The 10941-nt window shown below is 32.0% G+C and overlaps 1 protein-coding gene across 1 annotated transcript; it reads right to left on the bottom strand.

Moving 5' to 3' along the window:
* Window positions 1-5397: 5397 nt before the first annotated feature.
* Window positions 5398-6702, bottom strand: LOC105129926 (phosphoenolpyruvate carboxylase kinase 1-like). Its single transcript, XM_011032201.1, has 2 exons — window positions 5861-6702; window positions 5398-5724 (listed from the first exon to the last, which is right to left on the bottom strand). Exons 1-2 carry the CDS (start codon window positions 6642-6644, stop codon window positions 5687-5689), a joined length of 822 nt encoding a protein of 273 aa, XP_011030503.1. The 5' UTR covers window positions 6645-6702; the 3' UTR covers window positions 5398-5686.
* Between the last annotated feature and the right edge of the window lie 4239 nt (window positions 6703-10941).

Below are 10941 nucleotides of genomic sequence, written 5' to 3'. Positions count from 1 at the left end.
CACTCTAATAACCTTTTTTAATTATTTTTCTCATGTCTCCTTGGTTAGCTAAGAGTACAGTGAAAACCCACTTCTTCTTGGTTGTTTTGCCCTCGTCTCTTCTTAGAACCAACAGGAAAGCATGTGATTTGTTTTTCTTTTCTGGGCACTTTCGTTGTTTTGCTTGCGGCATTTACTGGTAACATTCATTGTTCTCCGTTACGTTAGGTTGAGATGTGAAATTAGATTGAAAATCAGGGACCCTTTGTCAACCCTGTATGTGTAAATTTTTTTTTGTTATTGCTTGCAGTGATGTATTCTGGGCTACTAATCCCTGCATGATTGATGTTAAAGGCAATTTGGTAGTTTAAAGGCAAAGCAATTTCTCGATGTTTCAAGAATTGGAGAAACACCCTTACAGCCACTACACTTCCTGAGGGGTGCTGGGCAGCAAGCGGGGCATGAGCCTAGAACAGTCCCAACTTGATCAAATCTTTTCTTAATTAATCGAAACAATCATTGTTGAAGGTGCCTTTAGCATGCTTCATTAGCTAAATATCACTTCGCTCCACCGAGAGCCCAACCCAAAGAAGACAGGCATCTTTGAATCTGCTTTAACCTGAGCTTGTTGCTTCTGTCCCTGCTAGCTGTACATTGATGCCATCCGTATCGCATTGTAACAAGCAGTAAAAGTCTAAAAGAAGTTTTCATAGCTCGTCAGTGCACTTCATTTTCTCATAATCTTCTAAAGATTTGCATCTTTATCAGACTCTTAAGCAGAAACGTTGCTTTATGAGCACATAACTACAATTTCCGCACTCCTTTTCTGTAGCATTTGTGATTTTTCTTTTATACGATTTTGGATTCTGAATGGACACAAAAGAATCCAAACTTCAATTCTTCCTTCCACAGTCTTTTTAGCAACCAATGGAAAGCATGCCATTTTTTTCTCTCGTTTCTACTGTTGTCTGGTCTGTGCATGTTCGAGGAAGTTTAGCTGGACTCCGCAAATTTGTTTGTTTCAAATTGAACGGACCCCTTGATTAGACCCTTTACCTGCGCAGCGCAATGACGAACTTGAACATGACAGCAAATTTAAGATGTTACGCCAACTTGTAGAGCGAAAAAAGGTGTGTAGAATTTGTGGAGCGAAATCACAAGATGGACTGTCGTTTTTGAAGGATTTTTCTTTCTTCTTTTTTTTTCGTTTTGAAAAAAACTTTGGTTAGCAGCTCGTATAAGGACATCATCCTCCAAGAACAATAGATAATCTAGAGGTTATATAATCGGCAGCTTGGTCACTGTTTTGTCGTCAGGTTGCTAGTTGGATTTTATTGTGGTTTGTATGTGCTATCCATCATGACTCATGCCACTTGCCGTGATGAATTCACTTCAGCTACAAATAATTAACTAAAATTTGTTTGGAATGTTTCCATCACAAGCAATAACGTATTTTCTTAGAATCTCCAAATGAACAATTTTGATTATGCTACGCAAAAACTTCCCTGTGAAAATAACTCTTGGCTAAACAAAAAAGGAGTATAGAAGAATATCTTGCTTTTATTCAAGGGGTTTTCTTTTTTCACTAAAAAAAAATCTGGCAGAGTATTAAAATCAAAACGAGGAATCACGAGAACTATAATAAGTTAATTAATTTTCAACTGCAATAAACTATCATGAAGTTCCGGAAGCTAATGAACTATAAAAAGATTGTTAATTTTGTTGCCTTTTGTTTTTTTAATTCCAACGGTATATTTTGGCTTCAAAGTGTTTTCGAATACTATTTTGAGATTATATATATTTTTATTATTTATTAGTGTATATGATTATTTTTTTAATTTTATTAAATGCCCCCGGCAAATTTTCGTTCACATTAGAATTTTTTCTTTATTTAAAAAAAAAACCTTAACAACTCCCGATACGGTCGTCAATTTCCATTCCATACCTTTTTGAACTTCGGAGGAGGAACTCCATAGTTTAAATATTCTTTGGGTTCCGAAGACCAATTGGGTTGCATTTAAGCTCGCCAGCCATTGAAATGGACCGGCCTCAACGATAAGGAAATTGACTTAGGCTTCTGCCAAGCATCAAATTGGATCATATTTCACTGTTAAAAAAAAAACGGAGAACCACATTTTAAAGACTCTAATTGGGCTCTGGGCTGACCCGTCTACGGGCAGATCTACAGAACCCCACTGTCCTTTTCAGGCCCCTCAAGAACCTAGGTCATCTAAAAGTCAATTTGTTTTTATATTTTAAAAGATTTTTTTTAAAATAATTTTATTTTATTTTTTAATTTAAATTAATATATTTTTATATATTTATATTAAAAATAATTCTTAAAAAATATAAAAAATATTAATTTTATTTTAAATTTTATTTTTTTACACCTTTAAATATATAAAAATTCTCTATATATATCATTAATTTTCCATGCATGTCATTAATAGAGAATTACAGTCCCATGAAATAACTAGTGTCTAAGAAAGTGTGTATGCACTTCATATATATATATATATATGTGTGTGTGTGTATGTGTCTCTGTGTGTGTGTGTTGCATACATAGAGAAATTATGTACACGGAAAAGTTTATAGTTTTGACTCCTAATAATTAATTTTTAAAAAATATATAGAGGTGTGTGTTGGTGTAAAATTAAACAAATTGAGAAAATTAGGATTGAGTTGATTCTTGAAAAGCTATATTTCTAGTTATTCATGCATAACCTGACATGTCTAAAATGTTATAAAGTTCACTCATTTTTGTCGGACCAAAAGAATCTACATAATTAGTATGTGTAATGCATGCATTAATGAATAGTTAATTTTCCACCTTCAAGCATGTGTTTCATTCTAACCTTTAATAATAGCATTTTAAGATTTTTATTAATTCATCTTAATGAAATTTTTTATATAATATCAGGAATGTTATTATTAAAAATGTGTTTGTTTTGAAAGTAACTTTTGTGGTTGATAATTATTTTTAAAAAATACATAAAGATGTGTGTTGGTATAAAATTAAACAAATTGAAAAAGTCAGAATTGAGTTGATTTTTGAAAAGCTAGGTTTCTAGTTGCTCATGCATGACCTGACACATCTAAAATGCTATAAAGTTCACTCGTCTTTGCTAGACCAAAACAATCTACATGATTGGTATGTGTAATGCATACATTCATGAATAATCAACTTACCACCTTCAAGCACTTTATATATTTCACTCTAGCCTTTAATAATAGTATTTTAAAATTTTGATTAATTCATCTTAATAAAAAAATTTATATAATACCAGGAATGTTATTATTAAAAATGTGATTGTTTTTAAAGTAGCTTTTGTGATTGATAATTATTTTTAAAAAAATACATAAAGATGTGTGTTGGTGTAAAATTAAACAAATTAAAAAAGTTAGAATTGAGTTGATTCTTAAAAAGCTAGGTTTCTAATTGTTCGTGCATGACCTAACATGGCCAAAATGCTATAAAGTTCACCCGTCTTTGCTAGACCAAAACAATCTATATGATTGGTATGTGTAATGCATGCATTAATGAATAGTTAATTTATCACATTCAAGCACTATATATGTTTCACTCTAGCCTTTAATAATAGCATTTTAAAATTTTTATTAATTCATCTTAATAAAAAAATTTATATAATACAAGGAATGTTATTATTAAAAATATGTTTGTTTTTAAAATAGCTTCTATGGTTGATAATTAATTTTTAAAAATACATAGAAATGTGTGTTGGTGTTAAATTAAACAAATTAAAAAAGTCAAAATCGAGTTGATTTTTGAAAAGTTAGGTTTCTAGTTGTTCGTGCATGATCTGACATGCACAAAATGCTATAAAATTCACCTGTTTTTGCTAGATCAAAAGAATCTACATGATTGGTATGTGTAATGCATGTGTTAATGAATAGTTAACTTACCACCTTCAAGCACTATATGTGTTTCACTTTAGCATTTAATAATAATATTTTAAAATTTTCATGAATTCATCTTAATGAAATTTTTTATATAATACCAGAAATGATATTATTAAAAATGTGTTTATTTTTAAAGTAGTTTTTGTGGTTGATAATTATTTTTAAAAAAATACATAGAGATGTGTGTTGGTGTAAAATTAAACAAATTAAAAAAGTTAGAATTGAGTTGATTCTTAAAAAGCTAGGTTTCTAATTGTTCGTGCATGACCTGATATGCCCAAAATGCTATAAAGTTCACCCGTCTTTGCCAGACCAAAACAATTTACATGATTTGTAGTGTTATAAATGCGTTAATGAATAGTTAACTTATCACCTTCAAGCACTATGTGTTTCACTCTAGCATTTAATAATAGAATTTTAAAATTTTCACAAATTCATCTTAATGAAATTTTTTATATAATATCAGGAATATTATTATTAAAAATATGTTTGTTTTTAAAGTAGCTTTTGTGGTTCTGATTTGAAAAATATAAATTTAAAAAAAGTGTTGGTAGCAAAAGTTAGTTGGATTTAGATACATGTTTAATAAAAATTATGGTTAAAGTTTATTTGCAGCAAAAAAACATGTATAACATGTTTGGTAGTTGTGTAATTGTGATTGTTTTTCAAAGTATTTTTTACTTGAAAATATATTAAAATAATATATTTTTATTTTAAAAAAATTATTTTTGATATCAGCGTATCAAAATGATCTAAAAACACTACAAAAATTTAATTTAAAACAAAGAAAAAAATAATTTTTTTAAAGTGCTTTTAAAAAACAAAAACAAATAATATTTTATGAAATTCAATTAAAAAAATATGTAAAACTACTTCATAAAAACTCATCCTAAAGCTAAAACGTGATTATGGTTGGTTTTCAAAGTATTTTTTATTTGAAAATATATTAAAATAATAAATTTTTATTTTTTAAAAATTATTTTTGATATCAGGGTATCAAAATTATCTAAAAACACTAAAAAATATTTAATTTAAAACAAAAAAAATAATTTTTTTAAAGTGCTTTTAAAAAACAAAAACAAATAATATTTTATAAAAGTTAATTAAAAAAATATGTAAAACTGCTTCATGAAAACTCATCCTAAAACTAAAGCGTGAACTTGAGATCTCCTCTCTCTCTCTCTCCCTCTCAGCCCCCGGGGATGCCCCCCAGCCTTTAGTAATTGGATTTTGTTTTTTTCTTGCGTCACAATTGCAGAGTCAAGAAAAATTTAGGTTGATTTTTGTTCATTATAATTCATGGACATGTGAAGTGACTGACCGTATAGGAATTATTTTTGTGAATTTTTCATGCATTATCAAGGAAAATGTAAAATCATAACCTCATATAAAAGATTTTTCTTTATATATATATAAAACAATCAAGAAAGCTGTTTCACAAAAGATTCTTAAATGATATAGATAACAACCAACTACATTATAGAAAAACTCATAATCTCCAGTTTCATGCAACGATTCATTCATATATACAGAGTATCCTCCGTTGGTTAAATAAATAAACAAACGAATTTATAAATGGAAACTCCTTCCCCACAAGCCAGCTTCTTTACCTAATGAAAAATGAAAAAGAAAAGAAAAGGGACCCTCTTCATGAGTGAAAACCAATCTAGTAGGATGGATACTCGCCGGCGCTGCTGCAAATCTCTCTATGCCGTACGTGCACTACCTATACTGTACAACACAAGCATGTCTGCTCGTCTAAGCCCCTTCTTTCTTTCTTGGCCTTTCATGTCAAATCAGCCACATTCGCTACCCATGGATGTCCTGCAGATAATTAAACACATGAAATCAAATTACTATAACAATTATCTGGATTCAAAGCCCATAGATATTTAAACGATGAACATTTTGATGAGAATCTAACTCTTAAATACAAAATCTAATTTATGTTTCCACTTACTTAGCACTTGTTCAGCAGAAAATCGCCTGGAAACATCTTTACAAAGTATCCTCCTTAAAAGATCCTTAACACTTGCTGACACAGACTGGAAAACTCTAGCAGGAAACCTCAAATTCCCCCTCAAAACCGCCTCAAAAATCTTATCTGCTGTTTCCCCGTCAAACGGCGGAAATCCAGCTAACATTATGTACAACACCACCCCAGCACTCCACCCATCCACCTTCTTTCCATACTCTCTCCCCATCAAAACCTCAGGGGCCACGTAATACGGTGTCCCCACTACACCACTCACCATCTCCCCTTCCATTACAAACTCGGCAGATCCAAAATCCGCCACCTTAATTGTATTCTCCTCGTCAAACAAGATGTTGTCAGGCTTGATGTCTCGATGAACGATGCCGTACGTATGACAGTGAGAGATGGCTTTCATCAGTTGAGTAAAAACCACTCTGGCTTCGTTCTCTGAAAGAACGCCATTGGTGATTATCAAATCGTGGAGGTCTTGATTAGAGCATAAGTCGATTACCATATGAAGGTGAGTTTCGTCCTCGTAGAGGTTGTGGAGTTGGATTATGTGGGGGTGAGGAGAAAGGAAGTGGAGGGTCTTGGGCTCTGTTAAGAGGCATTGCGAGTCAAGGGAGTCACCGGAGACAAGGCTCTTGACGATGGATTTGACAGCGAAATAGTCTCCGTTAGAGCGGGAGATGCATCGGAAAACAGTACCAAATCGTCCGCTGCCAATCTCCTCGCAGATCTGGTAGTCTCTGTCGAGTGCTTCGCTCATCGTATCTGTTTTTTTGTTGTTTGCTCTGTTATGTCTCTGTTGCTGTTGTGATAGAAGCTGTAATTTTGTTCGGTGGTGTGTCTTGGCTTTTAACGTTATTTAAGGAATGTTTGATAGAATATTCAGCGGAGCACGGATCTAACGGTTGGAAACAACAGTAACCGAAAGAGCCGTTGGATCAGAAACAGGTCTGTTAATAAAACGACGGATAAAGCCTTTTCCTTTGGTGCATTCTTGAACCGGAATAGAACTCTATTTGGGTTATGATGGTTTTTTTATTTAAAAATTTATTTATTTTTATATTTTTATATTTATTTTTAATATTAACATAAATCAATATTTTTATAGCAATAAAACTCTGTTTATGCATATGAATTTTTTTTATGCGGATGATATGTGCATGAAAGATAATATTTTCCTCTTTTATGCATTGAACAACTTTTACCTTTTTTTTTTTTTCAGTTTTCGGTCCAAAAACAAGTTCTTCTAGTTTTCCTTTGCTGAAACTAAGTCTGGTTTTTACCAGTCACATATTATGGATTTTCTTTATTAGCATTTGATACCTGCACGACTATAAATTGTAATATCCATGTTAATTTCGTGATTTAATTTGCATAATAAATTACCCTAAAAACTTGTACAAAAAGGAAGAAAGAAACACCATGTTTGCTCTTCCATTATAAGAAATTAGGGGCGCTCGAATGTATGAAAAAAGATTCTTTGATTACATATCATATTTTTGGAACCACTTATGTTTAATCACATTAGAGACACCATGAAATTTCTTTTGGGATTCTCTTCAATGCAAGATCATTGGTGGGTTTTCTTAATAACTGTATGGGTTTATATTTTAAAAGTATTTTTAAAAAATTAATTTTTTATTTTAAGGTATTTAGAAGAGTGATTGTATTTATTTTTTAAAGTATATTATTTTTATTTTAAATTAATATTTTTTATGTTTTTATATTAGCTTAATATACTGATATTAAAAATAAATTTTAAAAAATAAAAAATTATTTTAATATATTTTTAAGTAATTTTACAATTACAGTTCTAAATACCTTATAATTTGAATGAACTTCGGAAGATAAGAGGTTGTGCTTTTCACGACTCTCGGAGGAAGCAAGGGGTCGGGGGATCATAATTTGTGATTTAAAAGTTGGATTTGCTACGGAATCCGGACAATACAAGGTACAAAGGAAGGAACGACTGATCACAAAGAAAATTCAAACGCCAGCTATCCTCCTTGTTTCTTCGAGGAGCTACTTTCATGTACTCACTGTTCACCAAAACTTGTGATAGAATATTGCAGTGGAGACAAATATATCGTGGTAAGCAAAGCTCCTTTTCCGTTTCAATCAATTAATGGACATTCGGCCATGAAACATTATCAATCTTCTTTAACCCCCCAAGCTCATGCTAGCCCTTAAAAGAAAGAAATGACACGGATGCAAAAACAACAGAGAAATACGAATCGTTAGCCTTTGTTTGCTTCCTTGGAGACGGCATGCCGCATAACGTACTGATTGCTGCCCAAATTACAACCAGAATGTATAAAAATGTATGTAATATCTCATGTTGGTGGGTAAGTGACTGATAGATAATCTTATTAAGAATATTGGTTGTTAATTTATTATATATGTTTTAAAGTGTTAGTTTAGAAATGAGTTTATATTACTAGAAACAAAATTATGAAGTTAGTGTTGTTAACTTATCATACGCGTTTTAAAATATCAAGCTCAGAAGTGAGCTTACATTACCAAGAATAAAACCGTGAAGGTGTTAAGGCTCAAAATCAACAATATAAACAGGTTAATCCAAATTGTTACATTTGGTATATATCATAGCTAACCTTATTAGTTGTTCGATTGTGCTGATGGGTCTGTCGGGTTCTTTAAAAATGGTGAATTGTAATATTTAATATTAGCGGATGAGGAAGTGGTAGCCTTATTAAAAGTGTTAATTGTCAACTTGTCATATACATTTTGGAGCATTAGACTCAGAAATAAACTCACGTCATCAAGAACAAACAATAAAACTTAAAATGAATAATACATAGCAGGTTGGTCATGCAGTTACAAAAATACTCTTACTCTTACCTACCTATATTGAAGTTAACAAAAATTAGTTTTCATCGTTAGACTTCGTTATAGACTTGATTCGTTTTACAAACTGCCTGCTAATACATCAACTAAACAATGTGCATGCAAATACGACATCCATTCTTGTCTGCAGAGTATCATCAGGAAGGTCATAGGACGGCTTTGTCTTACAGGGATTAAAAATCCAATTCCAACATGATGGATGTTTTATATTATAATCTCTAGCTGTCAGACACTGAACCTTTTTTTATACAAGCAATTGCATACCGTTATTTTATATCTTGGCTTCATGATTGATGAGAAATGATTCACAAGCTGCCTTTACCTTCCCAGCAACTGTTTTGATAACATAATTAACATCGAAACTTGAGATTTTGATATATCTGTAGATCTGTAAGGCACGGGTCTAACCATCTACTACGAATCTTTGTTTTAGGCACAAATCAAGTTTCCAGCATAGTCTAACGTCTCCTGCCTCAAGTTACAGTTGAATGCCTCATCCTAACTCGGTACTATAGACCTCCAAAGAGATTACTCGTGCACAAGTGATGGTGGACGAAAGCACTAGACTGATATGCCATTAATTAGGCTTTGACAATAAAGCTATGGGGGTTAACAGAGGTTAACGAAAAAGTTGTGAAAGTCTCAAAAACAAGTTTATTGATTGATAAAAGGAGGCTTGATCAATTCTTTTCCTGACACGATTATTTTATAGGCTAAATAGATTCATAAACAACATAAAAAAAAACTTACTAAACAACCCTAATATTTGTTGAATTTATAGTACTTTATTTTCACAGTCAAAAAATAAATCAAATAAGAAACTCGCCTCAAGTCTCCAGGTTGAAATTGCAGTTGAGCAGCAAATAAATAAATATAAGAAGGCATAACTTGAAGCCTAGTTTCATCATCAGCCTCTAAGCTGCTTCACCAAGCAAATTAAATAGAAAAACAATATGTTGTGGGTTCTCGGAAAGATTCTTTTCTATCAAATTTGGTAGCCTCAGTTCAATCTTCAAACAAATATCAAATGCTCTAACAAATTTCATTTGATCTTTTACTTTTGATCATCTTTCTCTGATACAGGCTCTCCACATAAACAAGAACACCCCTTAGTCTTTCAGTACTGTAGTCGACCTGCTTCACTTTAACTTTCGTCTAGTCGGTACTTGGATCGACAATGGTCAAATGTGAAAGACTTTAAAGAAGAAAATTGATGCAAGCGGAAGCACAAATAGAAGCACAAAAAGATATAGTTTTGGTCGGAAACAGGGTTAGAATACAAGCGCCCTAATTTGCAGTTTTATTTATGAAATAAAAGTACAATATATTTTGTTTTTTTAAAAGATTTACAATTCCTTAAATGCTAAAAACTGACATATAATAGGTAATAAAATCAGAGTCCCTAAACAAAAAGAAAAATAATAGAAAATCAAAATCATAAAACCTGACAAACAATATAATCATAGCCTAATTTAGGGGTTTTCTAAGCTCGGATGGTTCTAATGAGCCAAGCGTTCTATAGAACCATGTCTTGGAAATTTCCTGAAAAAATTTGAGTCACATCTAATGATTTTTATTTTGTTAATATATTGATCTCGTGCAACTAAATCCTTTCTTGGGTTTAGCCATATTTTATTAGTCTATAAATTTTTTTGTTAGGTTATATATTTACATAATTTTTGTTTGTAACAAATACTTTATGTGATCAAAACCTTCAGTTTCTACTAGCTGAAGGAAGCGTGGAAACATCAAGTGGATCAATAACGTATGTCTTGATCCAAGACTCCTTGACGCGGTGATCTTTTGTTATCCATATTTCGAGGTCTTTCTGCTCACCGTGAGAGAACCACAACAAGAGAGTCATCATTGCTTCATTCAAGAGTACAAATATATACTCGCATCTTCGTTGATGCGAGAATATCCTCCCATGCTGTCCTTACTCGGAACAACTCATTACTAGTGTCGAATGAAATGTTCACGGTCCTACCCTTCTTATCCTTTGATAAACAATAAATAGATCTTTTCACATACGTACCTGAAAAGCAAGTCTAGCAAATCCTGTGGCCGCATGATCGATCATCAGGAATTTCAATCCAATTATCACTTCTTAGGCCGTACAATATGATCCGAGTGGAATTCCAGGCACCAGTGAATCCCATTATCTTGTAATCATTAACCTCGGAATCAAAACC

Source organism: Populus euphratica, unplaced genomic scaffold, assembly GCF_000495115.2.
Source record: "Populus euphratica unplaced genomic scaffold, PopEup_1.0 scaffold17.1, whole genome shotgun sequence".
Taxonomy (NCBI): domain Eukaryota; kingdom Viridiplantae; phylum Streptophyta; class Magnoliopsida; order Malpighiales; family Salicaceae; genus Populus; species Populus euphratica.
The sequence above is the reverse complement of the archived record's forward strand: the minus strand, read 5'-3'. Positions and strand labels throughout refer to the sequence as shown.

Coding starts and splice junctions, on each gene's coding strand:
- LOC105129926 (XM_011032201.1), bottom strand. CDS start 6,644: ATGAGCGAAGCACTCGACAGAGACTACCAGATCTGCGAGGAGATTGGC. Junction 5,725..5,860: donor TTCTGCTGAACAAGTGCTAA/GTAAGTGGAAAC, acceptor AATTATCTGCAG/GACATCCATGGGTAGCGAAT.